Consider the following 22,648-nt stretch of genomic DNA (forward strand, 5'->3'; position numbering starts at 1 on the left):
GATTTAAGAGGTCACAAAACAAAATAATATTGGATAAATCAAAGGTTTAATATAAATGCTGCTAAATGCTCTATTTCATCAGGACTGAAGCACATTTATTTCCTGAAAGAAGAGCAAAGACTGGCATTGAGGACTTTTCTCAATAGGAGTAATGCTTCTGCTCTCCTCCTGGGTGACTTTGGGAAGCATTTGACAAACCAACTAGCTTAGATGGTGGTAAACAGTGACGGAGTGCATTATCTTTAGAAAAGTATCTGCCCTTAACCAAACAGTTTCAGTGGCCATCTTCACATTTGGTTCTGTGTAAAAACCCATCTTACAAATCAAATCAGTATGCAGCATAAATTGGCCCTGCTGCGTTCAACTTGCTACACACCAAGAATCCTACTTTTACAGTATTGCAAGAAATAAATAAATAAACTGCATCCATCTACTTTATATGACTAAGGAAGTTATGATGCTTTGGGCTGCAAGATGACAAAAGTATTCACTGTTTGCAGTCATGTGAATGCAGTTACAATGAAATCTCAGAACTTTTTACAAAAGCGGTTGTGTAGTCACTACAGATTGGGGGAGAACAGCTCGGGGATAGCCTGCCCCAAGCTGAAGTGACTGCAACTGGTAGCCTTATTGTGTCAAGTGGTGCTGATAAATTATTTGAACACATTATGTGCCTTCAGTGCATGATGATACGTTTCGCCATTTCACATATTTTGGTGAGAGCAGACATTCTTCATTTTTGGTTTAGGTCTCAATCTCGTCAGGGGAACATCTGGCAATTTAGCTGCTAAATGCTCCAACCTGTTCCTGTTGCTGAAAGTGACATCTGTCCGATTGGTGCTGGAAGAGCGGTGCATGGTAAGGTAGTGGTTTTGGTGAAAAGCTCTTACTGTGATTGAAAAGATTTGATAAGAGCCGGATTTTCAGACCACGACAATAAACATAGATGAGATAAATGAGGTAAAAACTACAGTGAAGGTGTAGAGGGGTTTATTTTGAGTCAGCTTCGGTTTTTGACTTGAATTGACTATTACCTTGTGATTCAAAAAGCTAAATCATAATAGTCGCTCTGACAGCCTTTCTGCCTGTCAGTCTGTCTAACTACCGAGCACATCGCATACCCATACAACTTCAGCCAGTACCACTCGACTTGAGAGGAAAATAATTAAGTTCATCTCTTTTGAGCTGTTTTTTCAAACTGCAGGATTGAAATTGCGAAGAGGTGTGAAGAAAAAATAGTGTTGCATTGGACTGGGCTGTCCAAAAGTCCCACACCTTATTCCACGGCCATCACTTTTGCCTCTCTATGTGGACTTGACTGCTCATTAATTTATTTCAATAATACTTCAGTTAATCCCAAATGAAAATTATATTTCTGCAGCACAAATAATAAACAGACAATAAGCAGAGCAAGAGTCTGCTTATTTGTAAAGCTACAGTTTTTTACCTGTACCAGTCCTTATTGCAGGAGGCCTGAAGAAGCCTCTGATTGAAGGCACGTAGCTGTTTAATCACAATGTCATGCAGAGGATTTGCAATGTTGTCCATGTTTAGCAAAATATCCAACATTCTTTAACTACAGACAAGAACAGCCAGTAGTATTACTCAGTAAAAGGCTGTTCTTGTCTGTAGTGTCAAATCTTGTGGCAACCTATGTGGTGAGACATTAGTGCCAAAGAACGAGTTTGTCAGAGAAGCTAACAGCTTTGGCATCAGTACCAACATAAACTTTTGGTATGAAGACCAAATTGAAATCAGGTTTCAGGCAAAGGCCATTGTGCCAAAGCCTCCTGTACTGTGGCTTATATGTCTTTGTTTCTCTATCTCCGGATTTTTGTTTTATGACTTTAGAGCATCACTGACATGGCCCATAAGCACTGGGAACATTGCTGTAAGGATGTGTTTGAATTTTAATACAACCCAGCTGCAATGTTTGGACTTATAAGTATTTCCTTCAGTCTGATCTGCCTTATATTCAAGGTCTGTACAGTAACTTTGCTGCTTCCTCAGCAGGATGGTCTTTGTTATTGAATCGTCCCTGCAGTGGAGGCTCAGCTTCAATCATCCATACAGCATTAGCTACTGAAGCATACCAAGGGCAGTTAACCCTTACCTGCTCCAGATTATCTGCCTGAACTTGCACCCCATTCAGACAGCATAAAGGGGACTGGAGGGGAGGTAAATCAAATAGAAAATTAAGTAAAATCATACGGATGAGTTTTCCAAAAATGACAATCCAGGGGCATATTTGGAGATGGGATGATAGTATATCTGCATGTCTCCATGGAACAGATCCGTCTGTGATGCCAGTGCAGTTTTTCTTGAAAACATTTAAGGGATTTTTTACTGTGAGAACCCCCCCCCAAGTACAAGTTTGGCATAAGTATTGCCCACAACCTGGTGAGGCATTGTGTCACTGTATAAACTTTGTACAAACTCATGAATAAATGAGGCTCATTAATGAAGAAATATATATCCTCATTAAAGAAAGATCTACCATTGGACAAGAAACCTAAATCGCAATCTGAAACAATATATTTCTGATTACATGTAACAGTTGTCTCAAAAGTGTTACACTGTTCCCACAAAACAAACAAGCTGCACTTCAGGTCACAGTATTGCATCAGATTAAAGATCAGAACTTTCGGCAGGATGTTCAAACTGGCTCTTTTAACAAACTGCCTACAGTAGCAAATAGATTAACCAATGGACACAGAGAATGATTGATGACATCATTAAGCTGGCACATCGTGTTCCAATGGCCCTCCTTGTGGTTGGAGCTTTAATGGGTACACACACACGCACACACACACACACGCCCCAACACACAAACAGACAACCAGTCATTTAGTAAAGTTGTTGTGTAGTGCCTGCCCTCTTCGGTTCTCTCCTTTGCCTTCCTCTCGCTGCTCTTAGAAATCAACATATGTGCAAACACGCACGTGTGTGTGTGCATGTGTGTGTCTGGCTGACATATAGCGGCCTTCATTGAGTCAGTATATTCAGGCAGATCAACTCAACTCCCCTGGAGTTCACACACACACAGACAGAGAGAAAGATTTGGCTCAGTGGCCTTGCCATCTGTCCATTAATCAAGGAGCCACATGGACCCCTTCTCTCTGTCTCTGTCTCCGCTCGCTCTCATAAAGCCTTATAAGAGTGGAAAAGGGACATTGCAGTTTTATCGCTGTTTTTGTAGCTCATTTTTATTTGGTTTTGTTTGTTGCATTGTAACTACTAAAGAGATTACCACTCAGAGATTACTTCTTTTTTTCATAGTTGTCCATCTCTTTTTCGGTTGGCTCACTGATGTGACATTATGGAGTGAAATTTTGAGATACATTAACTTCATTTTCTTCTCAGCGTTCCAAAAGACACATGTAACTTTATGAGAGTGTTTTGACAGAAGTGTCGCTTTAATAAGTTAGCTGGCTTGATGCTTTTGGACAGATTGCCTCTCCCTCAATGTTATTCATGAGTTTCCATTTTAGCTGTTGGCTGGTTGGATGTAAAGGTCAAATCTGAGCTCTGTGCAGCTAGACGCAGCCTTCCTCCCATTCCCATTTTGTTTAACATGATGAGACAAAGCAGGCTAAATAAGGACACTGTGCTTCAGAGAACACAAAGTTTTCTCACTTAATATCAAATGTATGTTCATATGATTATCTGCTGAAGTCTTTGCAGACTTTTATTCAATTCCATGGGCCCACAACACCAGAAGAGGCGCAATTAGAGGCACAAGGCCATTTTTATTGGGATCAAGTACATATTTTCCTGCTTGCATCTGCTCCATAAATTTGTGGCTTAGAATGAACACACTGATGACTTGATGGAAGGAGCGGTGCAGATCAGCTTATGTCTATTTGGATGCGGCACAGCATCTCGTTGGCCTGCACCATTTGGAACAGTGTAACAGGCATTTCTATCACAGACAACCTCTTGAGACATTGTTGGTAACTTAATTCAATACATTTTCTGTCAAAATAACAACTCAACGTTTTGTATTTTCCTACAAGAGCAGTAAGCGACACATGACCCATAGTTGGAAAGTTGTCCGGACTATCCTCTAAAGTAAACATTTTATAACAATGTACAGTATGTTAATGCTGTTAAAGTCTGTCTGTCTGTCTTGTCTGTCTGTCTCTCTCTCTCTCTGTATGTGTGTGCTTGAATGTTGTTCTTCACTTCTCAGTCACTATACACAAAAGCCTGTGTTTAAATAGTAATTTGACTATTAATGTACACATTTGAGTGCATTATAAATGTACAATAAGTATGGCATTTACAGTATCTGATCATTTGTTAATACTGTATAACATTTTTTTATAAAAAAAAAAAAAGTGACTTAACTAAAAGCCAGGACTCTGGGGGCGGGGCTGACATAAACATATAATATCAAAAATTAAATAACTAATTTAATACAATATTCCTGGTGTTTTTAACATTTAGTACTGGATTAAGTACTTGTGAAACAGACATATTATCATCTTTCAGTGGCACTGTTTAAATATTTCAATCGTAACATCATATCAGTCCACTCTGATTGTATCCGTCGTTACTATAAACACAAAGGTTTATGTCCAACTAAATTCAGGAAAAAATGTGTGTATGATATACTGCAGGAAGTGTTCAGTTTGTAGCGACAGTAAGGTCAACCTAGTAGTTTGTTAGCCTGGTCCTGACTTCGTTTACTCAACTTCCTTGCACTCTCTGCAATCTCTCTTGTTAAATTCACAGCTAAAGACTTTTAGACTTTTCAACGTACTCGAGGCAAATTCTTGAGGGGAGAAAAACAAAGTAGACATTTCAAACAAGGCATGGTAGAAAAATGGGACACTAATGAACACTAAGAATGACAGCAGAAAAGAAATCAGGACATTTTTGTCAAGGAGACCTGCTCCTTATGAAGACCGGGCACTCTAAGTAGTTGAACAGTAATTAAAAGCCACAGCCTCTCTACAAACAGTGAAATTCTGCTGAATCTTTTCCATTCACTAAACTTGATCGAGCATGCATTCAGTGAAATACCATTCAACTAGTGAGATGTCTGTAGAAATCCCCTGAGTCTTTGACTCCGTGTGCTCACATTTGAAAGTAGGACTCTGGCCGCTCGTTGAATAATGACACAAGTAAAGGAGCACTTCTACACATCAATAAACCTTTTTCTTCTCACAGTCTATTAGCTTTAGAGGAACCTTTCTCTCTTGCCTTCAAGGAATCTTTACTTTAAGAATTGCAATATTAGATTTTCCGTCCCCAAGAGAGGATAGTTTTTATGTCTGGATTTGAAAATAGAAGTTTTTATACACTCCTTTCATTTTTCAGCTACAGTAACCCGCCCCAACCAATATACTTAGCTTCCAATGCATATGTGTAAGCTCTACATTTTTACAGAATTGTTGTCTTTTTCAGCTTTCTCTTTTGAGTGATCCTGTTATAAGTATCCGGCGTTACATCTTGTCCTTCAAGCAACCTCTGTGTGGTTTCTCAGGGATTCGTGAGATTTTTGAAGATGGATCCCTTTTATGTTTCACCAAATGTCAATATATAACAATGTCTCACTGCAGTGCTGGCAAAAGTAGAGCTACAGAAAAGTTGTGTCACCTGTTCCCGCAGCTTTATTGCCTTAACTAGCACTGGCAGTCATGTAGGTCATTATACCGTAGGTGGCTTTGTCAGGAATGATGTCACCAACAGGGAAACAGAACTAAATAATAAATGTTCCTACTGTTTGCCTTTCAGCATGTGGTAGCCCAACCTCTGTTTATGCAGCTTGTTTTGTGGGACCATGCAGTGCCCTCCGTTGTGACATGCTTTAAATAACAAAAATAAACTAGCACAGAATATTTAGTGACTTGGGAACAGCCATGACGCAGGTTGGTGTATGTTGTCAAATGTGTTGGGAATATTGGTGACTATGTTTTATCTATCAAACAATGGAAATCAGCATCTGGGAAGTTAAGAGTTGCACAGTGAAAATGTCTTTTCTGGCAACATAGTTTTTCTGCACAGACCCCCACTTACTGGTGGTTTTGTTTACCAGTGATACAGGTCTTTCTTTTTAACCACACACTGATGTGGGGAAACATGAGTGACTTTGAATGCCCTATCCTCCTTTGGGGAGCCTCAGCCCATCATCACACACAGGTTAAAGCGAGTGTCAGTGGACCTATTTAACTTCTCATTATGAAGTATCTGATGAGGATGAATCCCTGTGAGCTATTAAAAATAATAAAGAGCCAATCAAAAGTATCACCACTGTGATATCTCTAATAAAGAGTTAGATGATAAGGTTGCCTGGCAGGGACCAACCAGAGCCCAAGTGAAGCATCCATTTCATAGCTGTATTGGCTTACAAGGATCTGTGCTGTCATGGTAACTGAGCTTTATGGAGGTCAGTCCCCCCGCATGTCTGGCTCACAAGAGAAACTCAGGGCAGCAGTTGACACGAGTGGTTAGATGGTGTCCTTTAACCAGAGGGCACGAGAACACGACCTGCAGCTAGCTAGCGTGTGCCCTGCTCAGGTGTCTCTGAGTAAAACACTGCATCCCTACAGACTTCCAATGTGCTGTTTGCTCTCAGTCAGTCCAGAGCTTACCTGTGGTTGATAAGCGACTGTCTTGTGAAGTATTTAGGGACTCTTGCATTCACAGTTTATCATGTAAGCAGACATGAGGTGTGACAGTTTAATTATTATTTTTTTTTTTTATAGTTGTTTTCTCTCTCTTCCGTTTCTCTGCTCTCATCCTATTTTCATTCTCCCTTTATGGTCTACTGTACATCTCATGTCATTATGTCTTCGATGTTAAATTACTTTGCTGTCTTTCTTTCTTTTTCTCTGACATAACAACCTGCATGTATAAGCAGACCGGTGCCCAGTGAATACTTTGTTTTCTGTTAAAGTATGTGTGTCCAGCCACAGTCTGAAGCCTAGCAAAGGAAGACGTGACAAATGACTTCGACATTTAACGTGACAGACACCCCCTCTCTTTCGCTCGCTCCCTTTGGGTATGTGTGTGTGTTTGTTTGTGTTGTAAGTTTCAGCTCACACGTCACCAGGTAAATACTCTTTAAAATGTTAAGGCTTTTCTGTAAATGTATGGAAAGTGTGAGCAGATCATCGTCCAAAAAAAAAAAAAAAGAAAATGTAGTGCAGTTTGATTTGTGTGTTATATCAGTTATCAATAGGCTGCACAGTGTTGTGATAGTTAGCACCGTCGCCTCACAGCAAGGGGGTTCCTGGTTCGATTCCTGGCTGGGGCCTTTCTGTGTGGAGTTTACATGTTCTCCCGTGTATGCGTTAGGTTTTTGAAGGTTTCCTACCACCACCCCAAAACATGCATTTTAGGTTAATTGGTGACTCTAATATAAGCCTACAAATGAGTGTGATCGTGGCTGGTTGTTTGTCTCGTTTGTCTCTGTGTGGCTGTGTGATGGGCTGGCAACCTGTCCAGGGTGTACCCTGCCTCTCGCCCAATGACAGCTGGGATGGGTGTCATGTTAATCCCCCACAGCGAGTTGGATTAAGCGGGTATAGAAAATGGATGGATGGATTAATTATCAATGATGAAATGTCATGTTTGAAGAAGTGTTTACCTCTCCTGTGTTTACACAATTTTCGGTCCTGAACAATAAATATCACCGGTCCCGGGATGAAAGCACAAATCGTAGCATGTTGGTGAGGTGCAAACATTATAAACAATCGATCATGGAATGTTTGCTCTCAGAATTTCCCACTACAATCTGGGTCCCACTCAAGAAACTCACGCTGAGGAGAAGGTTCTCTGACTTTCACATTCTTTCAACTTCTTTTGTTGTCCATTCGCGTTACTGTGGCTATATAGGTTGAGAAATATATTAAATCTGACCTTTGCAGACTGGTCTGTGGTCACTCCAGGCTGTGAAGACTTCTGCCACTCTCTGGCAGCTGATGGTTTTACTGCCTTGAAGTACATAGTCCTCTCCACAACTGAACTGCACCACACTGCCAATGCTACAATAACACACACACAGTAAGACGTACAGCGAAATAGATGTAAAATATTGTTGCTAATACAAACAAGTGCATTTCTAAAAAAAAAAATTTTCACACATGTATGCCTGTTCACTTAAATCTAAATGTAGTTCTGTTTAAATTTTACCTGAAGTCGCTGCCATGGCGTTTTCCATTCTCTGGCTCTCCTGGGTCCGGGCAGGAATTCGATGCCTGTCTCACACCACCTTCATTTACTACACAGAGACATAGACAGGTGCACAGCCAGGACAGACAGGTTAGAATGAGACAGAAGAGTTTAGCAGATGAGTCCCGTCTCTGTTGGACAGGTTCAGCAAGCAGACTCTTCATTCAGCTGCTGGAGATGCAGGTGGACCTTTGCTGATGCCACTTTCAGTTTTAATTTTCAGACTGCGATTCATTATAAAAGCAATAGTTCCTCTGTCTGTGAAAGCCAAGAGTATCCAACTGTTAACATGAATACTTATATTCTACTTTCATACTCGCCATCTAACTAACACCACAGAACTGCTTCAGTGCTCCCTGGCAATAATCTAAAACCATCTGTTTTTGTTTGATAGCATTCAGCACAAGTCTTCCTGGGTACGTTTCCAGCTCTCTGCTTTTAGTTTTGGTTTTGGAAACCTGCCTGGCCTCATCACTTCAGACTCAATAGGAAACCGATGAGACAGACCAAGAGCTAGATAGACAGTTGGATGGTTTGGTAGGCAGGCAGGAACAATGAAACACTTCATACTCACTCTTATTTGTCTTCAGAAACACAAGGGCTAATGTTGAAAGTAAAACTCAAAACATCACAGGGATGACACAGAGATGACGATAAACATTCTTCTTTATTCAAACTCTTTAATTATAATACAGATCTTTTAAGAAATGCTTGTAGCTTTAATTACTTTTTTCTTTTCTTCTTTTTTAAAGCTGTTTTACCATTTACTTCTTAACTTTTGTTCATTTCTTATATTACAAACAGAAAGAGCAGAAAAGCATTTGTGACTCGTCAGGGAAAGCCAAAGACACAGCTGACAGGAGTGCAAAGCACAAATAACTCCCTTCAAACTAAAATGCTTTTCTTTTGAATACTTTACCAAGTGTGTGTATTTTCCAGCTCTCTTTTTTTGGGGTACTTTTTTCTAATACTTCAAGGGTTTAATGCGCTGAGAGCTGCTTCTAGGTCAGCATACAGATAAGGTGTTGGTGGTAAGTATCTTAAGCTGAATTCCATTTATGACCCAAGGATCTGTGGAATTTTGTCAATGAGATTAGAAGAAAGCTATATGAATAAGTCTTGAGTTCACTACATCTTTCATTCACAAAAAATCCTGTATATTTTAGTGTGGGTTTTAATTTTTTATTTTTTTTTTCCCCTCAATCGGTCCTCTCCGAATTTCTGTTGTCAGTAGAACACTGGTGTGCTTGTTCATATAAATTATCAGAACACCCTTTGATGTATTTTCATATTCAAATGAATGTACTGATATTTAAAAATGAGTGGTGATCATGTAATTGCTGTATTACAATGTTCAGTATAATTCTGAAGCAGAAACTAGGAAAAAAAAACACCACTGCTGGAAATGTCAGTGATCACTCCTTTCATTGGTGTAATTAAACTTCATGTGGAGCAACATGATACAATTTCATAGTAAAAATATTGTCCCTTTGTTCATATCCTCACCATCTTTTTGTCTTTTAAACATTCATTTTAACGGATGTAGAATAAAAGCTAAAAAATAATACCATGAAGCATCATACTTTATTTTCTATATTACATGGTTTTTGCTGACTTGCAAAACAAATATCGGTTAATGTATTAATGTAAATGTATTTAGGAGTAACAAGCACCGGCCAAGTAATAATCCTGCTCATCTCTGTGTTCACACAAACACCTTATCAGCCACGCTGTCTGGGCTCTCTGGCTAACATGCAACTACATGTTTAGCATATATCAACAAACCCAGCAGGTGGCTCTGTATGTGTGTGTGTGTGTGTGTGTGTGTGTGTGTGTGCTTGTTAGAGAACATAGTTTGTTGCTTTGGTGGAGCGGCTAATTTGACCATCTGGACTATTAACACTACAACAGAGGGACTGCTTACAGTATCAGTAGTGTGTGCGCACACACTTGAACGCAAAGTAAAGAAAATTGAACCCACACTATGCGTATACACGTGTGTACATGTATACAAGCATCTACAGAACATAAATGCTTATGTATGGACAGACACAGACAAGCTCTGTGCTTCACTGAAGAGTTTGAACCTGTCAGAGCAGAGCAAATTAACTTCTGAACCAATCGGAGCCAGACAAATTAACACAGAAATACATGAGTCTCCAGCCTGTCAGGATGAATCTGCCTGCTGTGCTTCTGTGCTGTGCCTAGCACAGTCGCTGTTTTTTTCTATACGTGGAAAATATCTAGCAGATTCACACATGAAGTTACAATCACACAATTACAAGCAAATAGGGACAACAAGCTCATTTAAATGGGATTTATTGAAGTTGCATCATTACAGAGCATGCACAATAAATGGAAAACAAGCAAAGTTAATCATTGGTGAGTTTTGGCTTGCACAGTTCTAGTGTGATACCCTTGACTTGTCGACATGTGCACTCCCAGTGTCCTGCGTGTGCAAAACTGAGAGGCCATGCGGGTGTACGCAGGTTTGTGTAACCCTTTGGCTACACTGAACAACTAACCCATGTTGACCCACACTGAAGGAGATTTGCAGTAACATTTATGTGTCCACTGGCTACAGCTTCAGAGCACGTTTGGGTTTGTGAGTCACTGGAAAAAGAAGACTAAGGTTTCAGTTTGATATTGTGTTGTTTGATTGTTTTTTTTTTTGGACCAGACCAACACAGTGGAATCGAACTGTGAGGAGGTTAACATCAGGTAAAGGATGCAGTCAAAAAGCAAAAGCTGACTGGTACTGGCAACATAAATGCCAGTGTTGGAGTGTGTAAAAAACATAAACAGATGACTGGCTTATTTGAACATTTTCAGAGGGAATCTCTATGGTGCACACATTTACATGCTGATGCCTGTTGTAGCCAGTTTCATAGATCATAGGGAGGATGGGTAAAGTCACCGCGCAGCCACGGCATAGGTTAATCCCTACTTGTGTATGTGTACTGTAGTGTTTAGATTAGTGTAATCTCCATTATATGTATCTCACAATTAAGCGTCAGAAAAGGTGTACAATGTGTAAGGGTAAAGCATGTACATGAAAACAGAGATAGTAGAAGAGCGAGTAGAGGAGCTGTAATAAAGACCCAAAGAACTGGGAAGGTTAGGGAAATTGCATATAAAATATATTATTCAGGTACTGGGAGCTTTACTAACTGAAACTTTCCAAAGCATACCACTTTTTCTTTGTGATGTGTGTTATAAAGGGTTGAGCTAAAGTAAAACATTATCGCATGGCCATTTTCCTTTAAGTGCATTAGATGACCGGGAAAGTATTAGCACCCATACAGTTAACCTTAAAGGTGCCTTATATAAGGGTTTGTTTCCAAAAGGACTTATTCTCAATGGTAGGTATTTCACAAGTTGTTGAAAATGTTTTGGCTCCAAAGGAGGAGCAGCAGGTAAACTTTCTGAGGGTGCAACTCTCTCTATATTACAGCAGACAGTATGTTACATTGTCTTAAAGTCGTACTGTTGGGGGAATGCTTTGATAAACTCTATAATTGGTTTGAGGACCTCAGTGGCCTGAGCATAAATGTGTACAAACAAAGCAGAGTAGAGAACAGAAGATAAGAGAAGAGATGAGAACGGATGACAAGAGGGGTTATAAGTATAAGGAAAGGAAGAGGCAGGGGTGGGTGGTAAAAAATATTACAACAGTTGATTCACATTCCCTGATCACGCCTAAAGCAAGCCAAAACAAACCATGATCTAGCTTATCAGAGCAAGCCAATATTCAATATATCAAAGCAAACAAGCAAACAAGACTTTTACATGCATACACAAAAAGTCAAAGAACAGAAACACACAGTAGCCAAGAAGGATGCCAAAGCATAATTCTTGCAAAGGCCGTAGTGTTTTCAACACATTTGTGTATTAAAGTTATGACATTTGATTATGTCAGGCAGACATTTTAGCATTTTGTGTCTGTAAATTGATGTAAACACATTCCAATGTCGAGGTCAAATTATGTTTGTGCATTATCAATAATCAGAGCCACAAAAGTGTTGAACATAAAAGCCTTTTTTAGTGGAAAAACTAATGAAAGCAAAAAAAAAAACTTAAATACAAAGCCATTCAAAGCCAAAACAAGCCACCACATGTTAGTTCATTAGCCAAAGGGACATTGAGATGTGAACTCACATATTGAAAACTTGTTGCCGGAGTCTTTGCCAGGGAATAATTTAACGCCCCGCGATTTAAAATCTACTGATCGCTTCACTGCAGAAGAGAACAGAATACAGAAAAGAGAAAAATCAGAGAACAGACTGAATACTGAAGAAAAATAAACAGACCTAGCAAAGGATTTTTTTTCAAAATGGCAACTTCTTCTCCCCCACAATGCTGGGAGAGAGAAGAGCAAAGCGAAAAAGAAAGTTACAAAGGCAAAGTAAATCTCATAATGGTGGAGACAGACAGCGGGAGGGACGTGGGAAACGAGAGAAAGACAGAAATAAGCAGACGGAACCAAGAAAGTTGGAAAAATGAGTTCAGGAGCAACAATTTTGATTATGAGAATCTTTCCATCTTTCTGTCTGTCCCTCAGAAGCATACATAAAGAGCTGAGATGTTCGGCTGGAAGCCCCAAAATATTCTGAACAAAAGCTGGTCGAGAAAATTGCAGCCTTAATCAAAATTACAAAGATGCTGCTCTGTAATCAAAGCATTCAGATAATGGGACGTTAGGAACTAAATGGTTGGATGGAGTAAATCAAAGAGAAGAGGAGGCAAACTGATGGGGACTAATCCGTGACAGCATGAGCTCTACTGGTGGCAGTATTTCATCACAGGGGGGGGGGTCTGAGCTATGTTAACATACAGTGTATGTTTATACAGCTCAGCAAGTGTGGCTACTTAGACAAAATGAGTAGATGAGAGCTGTCTTTCAATCCATGCACTAATAACAAGACCAAGGTAATGTCAGTTTGACTGCTTCCAGATTTGTCTTTTATGTTCTACTGTAAAAAAAAAAAGAAAAACAAAGAAAGAAAGAATCCATGAAAAACATAAATAATATAAAGCATAAAGATATCTTCTCGTCGATAAAAAAGTGACAAATCGCTATAATGAATTTCTGATGGATTGGCTGACAGACGTCGCTTTCGTAATGACCTGACTATTCCACTGAATGGTGACAAATGGCAGAGAAGTTAATGTGCTTTAATTATCCTAATGTTATCCAGTGGCTACATATATGCACATGTATCACCAGTATTCTGTTTGACACGGCCAAATTACGTCATGCGTATCTTATACAAACGATTATTCTGATGTTGTACGATGCCAACATAAAAACAAAACGTTAGTGGTACTTACCATGTTGACAAATTAACAAGGGGATTAATGTGGCAACAATTAACTTAATCTAAAGGGCCCATGTGAACAAGTAGCTCCATTTGGACATTACTGTGTAAATCTGCCAGCATAACAATTGAATAAGGTCCAATTCAACAAGGGCAAAATAAACAAATCCCCAACAATAGTTTGGTTTTTTTAGGCAAAATAAGAATTATTAGCATGGCTGGTGCCATCTAAAAATGTTGCCTGCTGGACCAAAAGATGTATCACAAACGTTGTGACAGAACTGTGCATTAAATCAGACGTTAAATCTATCAAGCGCCACAGCAATACGGTACAGCATGTTAGAATTTATTGGAAGAGACACTTGATTCTTTAATTACAATAAACATTGAAGTTATCACCTCTTTTCTCATTTGACAGAAATGGCTCCAAAAGCGGTATTTACTGTCTGACAGTAAATACCATGCGATTTAAAGGTTTAGACCTAAATGTACAAAGTGTGATTCAAAATAAAATCTATATGCTGTGTTTTGATGCCTTTTGTGTTGTATATGGTTTATCTCGAATCAGAATGTGTCTTTGTGTAAGCAAAGGTTAGAAGGTTTGTCTTTAATAAGGAGAAGCGCATACACTGTTGGCAAATACTTTAGAATGATTCACCAATAAGTTAAACTCATCATGAAAATGGATTTCCTGCACATTTTCATAAAAACTCTTGTTAAAAAGTTCACCCCAGAACTCTTGTAACGTCAGTGCTTGGGGCAAAACAGGATGTAAAAACAGTTACTTCACAGCGATCCACCTACACAAAGAATGAGATTTATTATCCCTGACAGTAGCGTCAGAGCCATTCAAGGAGAAACGTGTTAGATATCTGATGAAGTGACTGCTCTCTCTTAGAAAGACCACGATTCATTTGTAATATTTAAAAGCAGTGATTTATACCGACACCTGATTTATAACCTGCATTTGTTGCTATTTTTTCAGGTCAATTCATTAACATTCTGCAGCTCTGTTTAATGGCACATAGCAAGCAAAAAACTCTTTAAAAGCAATGGGCCTCATGCAAGAACATTTTCTTATTTTTATTCTAAATTTCTCTTACTTTTTTCGTCAGAAGGTCTCGTACGAACACGCCACGTCAGATTCAACAAGCGCTCTTAACTTCGGAAAAAGTGTGTAAACGACCTGCGTAAATGATGAATCACACCTGTGCGTATCTTAAGTTCACGTGCACGAGGATAGTAGATTTGCATACTCCACGCCCTAAATGATACCATATAAGGCTGTGCTTCCTCTCTCCTGTGCCAGGAAGTGTTGAGTGCTGAGAATACGGGCTCTGAGACAGAAGTTCTGCTTTCAGAGATCCAAAAAGGAAAATCTGTCATTTTTAGCAGTGTCAGCAGTGGACGGGACCTGCTAAAGTGAAGAAATGGGAAGCAATTACGAGTGCTGTTAATACCATGTCAGCGAAATAAAAAAATAAATGGTTTGATATGAAAATGGCTTAAAAAAAACGTCTCGCCATGGGCAGGCTCTCGATGACTGCAACTAAAGCCGTGCAATCAGTTGTTGCCTCATCATGATGGCACTTTGATGGGGTGGTCCATGAGGGGGGTCTTCTGGCACCACAGCTTCTTGTCTGCCTGGGCTGGTTCAGGTTGTAGGAGACCCTCGTTCATGGCAATATTGCGCAAATCTGGCATGCCTCCTCTGGGCTATTTTGCCCCCCAGCTGTATCGAGACACACCCACCTGGCCTTCAGCAGTGCGCTCCACAACGGCACGGATGTTTTGATGCGTATATGTCTCGTGCTCCAATTATGATTGGCAGTCCAGCCACGGCATGAAAGTCCCTCTTAATTTGTACTTGTTGGACAGCGGCGTATGGGAATTTGATGTACCATGGTTGATAAACTGATGAGAGCTTTGATGACCAAGGGGAGCGCACGACTCACAGAGGACTGGGACACCCCCGATCTGTCTCCAATCTCCCTCTGAAAGGTTCCCGTGGCCAAAAATCCAAGGGTGGTGAGGACCTGGACGTGTGGTGGAATTGGGTTTGATCGGCGTGTTTCTCTCTGGAGTTGTGGCTCTAGCAATTAAGCTGCATATTTGCAGCAGCACAGTTCTTGGCAATCTGAATCGCGATCTCAGCCATTCGTCTGTCTCCACACGCTCTCTTCCAAGAGCCTGACGCACTAAGGCATCCAAAAGTCGCAAGTCAGCCGCTGGTTACGCTTCCCGTTATATACAGATTCAAATTAACCTTCGATTAGTGCATATTTGAAGTCAAACAGAATAATGTCAGCATCATTGTTGGGTATAATGTATATATTTATTTATGTTTTCTTCAAAGTAATTAAATATACAATCCATTAGTCAAGCAAACGTGATTTGAATAACAGCGGACTATTTTACGAAACTCCTACGACAGCTCTGGATCACTCGTAAATTCTGTTCGTACCTGAAAGAAAACGTAAAATACGAAAAGATTGGTGAATGCGCAAATTCTCTTAAATCACTCGTACGGACGATTTAAGAACAAATCTGTGCGTACGAACGCTTCTTGCATGAGGCCCAATGACTTTTTCATTCCAGTGTATTTTTGGCACAATATAAAAAACATTGCCCCTTTCAGGTGCAACAGCCCACATTTCTACAGTGAAAAAAAAAATCCAACAATGGCAAAACAGGACAAAATGAAGTAATGAAAAATGTATCGGCTGATTGTCAAAATCACCAAAAAACAGATAAAGGTGGAATTTGATTTTGGTTGTGCAAATTCATTCACTCCATCAACTCCTGTTAATAGGCATCATAAACCCTGTCCTATGTGAATATGCATCAAAGTTAAATATGGCTTTATTTATATTCCTGCCACTTGTAGCAGCTCTGTGGCAAACAACAGATAAACCATATTTATGCACTAATATACTGAATCTAACAGAACTATATAAGTGTACAAGCAAGACAATAACCAGGAGCTCAGATAGAACTAACCGGTGATAATTCAGAAAATGTAAACACAGTTTAGAAAAATGACTAAAAGGTACACCAACTACACTTTACTCCATAGTGAAAGCATATCCTGGGGTTTGATGCTGTTTTCAGACTTTTTAAACTCAAAATAAAATCCATGCCCTTACTAGTAGAGCACACCACAATTTAACATAAAGGAAAAAAAAACAAAAACTGCAGCCCTCCTGTCACCCAAGGCAGGATCCTGATCAATGACTCAGATTTTACTCATACTGGCTTGTTACACACAATACCATCTGGATTTCACATTTCTTCAGACTGGTAGAATGAGCAGCAAGACATTCTCTAAGGAGGTGAATTAAACAGACAGACCTAATGCACTTTGTTAGAATAAACCAGCTTTTGGGCGAAACGCCATTGGCTGGTGTTTTATGCAAAAGCAAATATTTGCTCCCATCAAAGAAAATGGAGAGTGATGTAGAATGACGGCTGAAATATCATTGAGGGATTTAGAAACTCTGTTCTAGACTTTGCTGTTTCTGACTTATTTTCCACACTCCAATGGAAGCAGTTCAAATTCTGAGGTGGAGAAATATGATTCATCCAGAGGAACCCAGCCTCAAGTTTGAAATAAAGAATTGATTGAACTGGTTGCTTGTCGTTAAAGTGACACAATACATGCTATAAAAGAGGCTGACGAGGATCATTCGGCCACACCAAAACGAACTTACTGTAGGCAAACATCTTGCATTAACTCAACCTTTTTCATTTGCCTCCGCCTTACAGTAATGATATTGGTGCTAAAAGCCTCTTCCATAAAGCAACAACAGAGCACCAAGTCAATAATGAAAGCCACTGCTGGTAAAATGCGATCTCCCACAATTATTTAAGATGAAAAGGGTCAGTTTGTAGATTTATGAGCTCTTATGATCCCCCTGAAGCCTCCAGTATCTCTGCACTCAGTTTGACTAATGGTTCTTAAGCTAAGGCCGGCAAGGAAAAGGGCTTGGGGATTTATTTACACAAAAAACTAAATTGTATATTCCACATGAGCTAAATGTGCTATTTTTCCTTGGCTGTAATTATCCACCGCACTTAGGAAGAGTGTGTGCACTTGATCATGAGTGAGTTTGAGATATTATGAGGGTCGTATAAAAAGGTACCATGCAGTCGACAATATCCAATATGTCAGCCTCCCTGAGGGTTATACTGTCTCACTGCTCGGGCTGAATAATGTTTCCATACCCGTGGTTGACTGGTGTTTCTTTTGTCCTGACTTACTTATTTGTTGCCATAGCATTGGCTGACTGATTATACCGTCAGTTGTTCATTAAGAGCCAATCACAGCCCTGCAGACACAGAAACTCATGAATACTTAATGTAGAGATATGATGGAAGCATATGATCTGTAGATTCTGCCACAGGGAGGGAAACACATTGTTCATACCAGACACATGCACAGGCAACAGACAAACAGGCGCATACAAAAATACATCAGATCCAAGAAGAGAGACACGCAGATGAATCAACTCAAAATGGACGCACGTACATACAGAAGGGCAGTCTTGTAAATGCAAAATGACATATTTGGAGCAGAAGATGAACAAGACTGAGCTCATACAGATACGTGGGTGCAGGGGAACATGGATGCACATGTCTATGGTCACGTATACATGCACGCTCACAGCCAGGTGTTGATGGTATAGGGTTAGATATTAAAGCAAAGTACCATGCAGGAAAGTGTGTGGACAGAATATGTAATCCATGTAATTCAGCATTTGTTAAACTGCATCTATTCATTTTCTTGTTGAAATTTGGGCAATATTAGTTGAAGCAGATTTAAATATAACGCCATAAAGCATTAGCAATGTTTAATTACAGAGAAAATGAGGGTAGTGTTCTCAAGACAGAGCACAAATGTCTTTTATTTTCTTAATTTTATGTTAATTATCTTTCAACAACGTAATGGAAGTTCTCCAAAACATAAAAAGAAACCATCTTGGCGCCCATGTCTGCTTGCAAAGCGTACTAAATATATCAGAAAATAGTATCTGACTGAGTAACCGACTTAAAACACCAAACACCATATGTGCAATGCTAACGAGGGAGCTATTATGACTCAAGACTTCAGTTTGACAATCAATGGCATACTTTCTACTCACCACTAGGGGGCAGACAGGCTGACTGTTTGTGACTAAATGCATGAGTACAGTTGAAAAGCCCTTGCAGATATCCTTCATGCCTATTTAAAACTGGACTTAGACTCATTTCTATTCACAAAGCAAACAAAAAAAAAAATCATTGAACTGCTTCTATGTAATGTGCTTGGCTCATTTAAAGATTCTACTGGTGGGTGTTGCAACATGTTCAATATGCTGACGTAGGAGGAACAATGCTTTCTAAACGTTTTCTGCTTTTTAAAAATTTTGAATGCTGAAGCTACTACAGAGAATTCAAACACGCAGAAGGTCAAAGACAGCAGTCAGTTTGAACTCTCTGAGTTGGAGAGGATTCAATCTTGTTTTATCTTTAGAGATTTTATGGTGTGACCATGTCAAATAGTTGTGCTATTCCACAAATGTTTAAGACTGTTGCTGTTTTTTAAAAGAATTTGTTTGACCTTTCAGTTGTGAAGGGAGCTTGTCTTGAAGAACTTTGACTTTTGAAAAGAATTGGTTGATTAGAATGTGGTATGTGTCCCTGAAATGATAGCAGAGTGTGTAACGCTCAACTTCTAGTTGATTTTTAAAAACACAAAATATGCCGTAAAATGCTGGAAGTGGTCCTGGGAGCTCCTCCACTCTCGTCAATTCAGAATCAGGAGAGATGCAGACAGGTCGGGCCGACACCAACTCAATAATTTATAATGATTTTTTTGGGTTAATTGTGAGATTTAACTTTAGAAATTAGGCTAATACTGCAGATATAGAAAACTCACACAGTAACTTATATTACAAATGGAAGAGAATGTGGGCTAGAGGTGTAAAGTGGAAATGGCCCTGAGCCTGTTTGCTCCTTCTGGTGCCCTTTACACGATAATCATGAGTCAAACCACATCCATCCTCCAAAGTCAGGCTTCGTTTTGATCTCAGCTACCCACTCAAAAAGCTTTGTGATTGTATCTTGCACAGTTGGGACGCTTTCATATTGAAAAAAAAAAAAAAAATCAGTCCACAGACAAACACCAGCAAGTACTCAGAGCTGTCTTTGTGGTAGTTCCTGCTGCAGTACAGGTCTTGGATTCCATCAACACAATAGTGAAAAGTACTGACTCTGATTTTGTACTGTTGGGTGGTTGACATAAAAAAAAATGCTCTTAAAGTAAAGGGCAAGGAGTCATCGGCCATACCACTTTATATGTGCTGTAACATAATTTCTTTTATCCCACATGAAATATTATTAACATGTTTTGTATTCCAGGGCAAAAACATGTGTGGTCCTCCTGGTTAGGGTTAGGTTAAAGTAGTGAGCTGTGGTTAAGTCAATTTAAGGGGAATGTATGGACAGGTAATGGTTAAAGTCAGGGCTATTTACAATGAATAGAAGTCAATAGAATGTTTTCTATTGAGATTTTTATCAGTTTAAAAACATCATAACTGAGCAAGATGCTGTCACAAACAGAAATAGAGATAGTCTGAAAAGACTGAAAGCTTTTGCAATCCCTTTGCAAGCTGGTCTCTGCTTCATTTTTCTAAGAATTGTTTGAATCATGTATTGAGAGCCAATAATGGTGTAATGCGGACCCTTTGACAATACATTATGATATGCACCCTGATAGTTTTAACTCTACCTTTACATTTTGTGTTCATCCGTACTGTTTGCTTTGAAGACTGATCACCCATTTTTATCTTTACAGTCTATTCAAAAGACTTGGACAGAGGAATTCTGATGAAGTTACATGTCATTTTGGGCTTTTTATCAGGATTTCCAGGTAGACCGTTACATCCTCACACTGGAGTACAGCCAGACATTAAAGCTCAGGGTTCTAACTTAAATTTGAATAGTAAATGTAACATCTGGCAGGCATTCAATTGACTAAATAGCTTGTTGACACACCTGCTAACTGGCTGATGTGTCTGTGGTTAACATTAGCAAGTCAGCTCAGAACAAACAGAATTTGAAGCGGAAATACTGGACAAAATTCAATTAAGCTACGTTTTCAATATATTGAGGTTTACATGAAGCTTTCAGATATCTACAAATTTAAGAAAATATCCTCAGCTTGTTTATTACCTAACTGTTTCTATCTTTAACCTTGTAGGTGTGCATTTGTTATTTTACATGTAACTTGTTTGATTCATTCTTCTGTTTTGTGACATATTCAGAATGCTTGTTGACTCATATGGACTGCACTAAGTTCTTCCCCTTTAGTTGATATAATTGTATTAGTTTTCTATGGCTCATGAACTGAGCCGCTTGATTTTTCAATTGTTTCCAACTACCCCAATAACTTCTAAAGCCAAAATACACTGCTTGTGAACAGGGCACATAAAAACAGTTGCCCAACTGTTTTTATTATAATCCCCATCGTGGGGATGACTTAAGCTCATTCAATCTCTCAATTTTCTACTTGTACATCCCAGCACCCATAGCAGCTCTTGCTCTCTGCCGCTTTAACAGCTCTTCTTATCTGCTTTTATAGCAACACTGTCTCTTTACACTGCCCGTCCACGAAAAAAAGTCACACACTCTAATATTTCACTTAGCTCTGATTACGGCACACATTCGCTGTGGCATCGTTCCGATACGCTTCTGCAATGTCAGAACCTTTATTTCTGTCAAGAGTTCTTTTTCGCCACGATCTTGTAGTGATGATGGGAGAGTCGGACCGCTGCGCAAAGTCTTCTCCAGCACATCCCAAAGATTCTCAATGGAGTTGAGGTCTGGACTCCATGCCAATCCATGTGTGAAAATGATTCTTTCACAACTCAAGGACTGATGAGGACATTGTTATCTTGGAATATGTGCCATCAGGGAAGAAAAAAATTGACTGATGGAATAACCTGGTCGTTGCTGAGCTTAGACTTGACCAATCTAGACTAAGCAACCCCAAATTACAGCACCGCCCCCCCAGAGGCTTGTACAGTAGACACTAGGCATGATCGGTGTATCACTTTATCCGCCTCTCTTCTTACCCCGATTCTCCCATTATTCTGGATTAGGGCAAATCTAGACTCATCAGACCACATGACCTTGTTCCAGTGCTCCAGAGTCCAATCTTCATGCTCCCTAGCAAATTGAAGCCTTTTTTTTCCGATTCGCCTCATTGATAAGTGGTTTTCTTAAGGCTACACACCTGTTAAGTCCCAATCCCTTGAGTTCCCTTTGCATTGTGCGTGTGGAAATGCTCTTACTTTCACTATTCAACATAGTCGTGAGTTCCACTGTTGTTTTTTTTGTAAATTTGATTTCACCAAACGTTTAAGTGATTGCCAATCACAAACATTCAAGATTATTTTCCAACCATACTTCCTCGAAGATGGTGGCTCAAGCATTCTCAGCTGTCCTTCCAGTTTTTAATAATGCGCCAGAAAGTTCTTAACCCAATTTTAGTAGTTTCAGTAATCTCCTTAGATGTTTTCTTTGCTTGATGCATGCCAATAATTTGACCCTTCTAAAACAGATTAGCATATTTCCCCCCAACCACAAGATGCGTCCCCTGACATGGTTGTTTAAAAAATGAGAAGCAACTCACTGCATCAGTTAGGGTTAATGTTTCCAGCTGAAGCATAATCATCCATGCAGTAATTACCCAATGGGCTCTTACCCGTTTGCTTAGTTAAAGCTGCAGTCTACAGGATTTGTTGTTGTCATACGTAAAGTCCTAATTTTTGGCATTTTAAGAGTTTACATGATCTATCAGAACGCTTGAAGTTGAAAACGGTGACCTCCGTAGTCGCAAAATGCAAGAAATGCTTATTTTTTAACGAAAAAATAAAAAGTTATTCAACTTCCTGTCCCGCCCCATCAAAACACATGAGAACTCGTGCACGTAGACGTGCACGCCAGATGCGCTTACACGACTCCTCATTCATCAACTCACCTGTCATTTGTGATCATGGAAGACACAGTAAGTAGACAAGCCCGTAATGAAGTTCAATAGTCCAGATAAATAAGCGTGGGGACGAGCCTACCTTGTATCGCGCGTGCACAATCGGTGATTGACAGGC

General features: G+C 39.6%; 1 protein-coding gene across 3 annotated transcripts in view; it reads right to left on the minus strand.

Moving 5' to 3' along the window:
- The window catches only part of LOC142367128 (CUB and sushi domain-containing protein 3-like), a 373,180-nt gene that overhangs the window by 117,585 nt on the left and 232,947 nt on the right, over positions 1-22,648 (minus strand). For all 3 annotated transcript variants that reach the window (XM_075449071.1, XM_075449070.1, XM_075449069.1), the window contains exons 8-10: positions 12,340-12,417; positions 8,143-8,230; positions 7,870-7,994 (exon numbers count right to left, since the gene is read on the minus strand). In XM_075449071.1, coding sequence (XP_075305186.1) covers positions 7,870-7,994; positions 8,143-8,230; positions 12,340-12,417 — 291 coding nt within the window. The remainder of the gene's footprint in view (positions 1-7,869; positions 7,995-8,142; positions 8,231-12,339; positions 12,418-22,648) is intronic.

The sequence above is a fragment of the Odontesthes bonariensis genome, chromosome 18 (assembly GCF_027942865.1).
Source record: "Odontesthes bonariensis isolate fOdoBon6 chromosome 18, fOdoBon6.hap1, whole genome shotgun sequence".
Lineage (NCBI taxonomy): Eukaryota > Metazoa > Chordata > Actinopteri > Atheriniformes > Atherinopsidae > Odontesthes > Odontesthes bonariensis.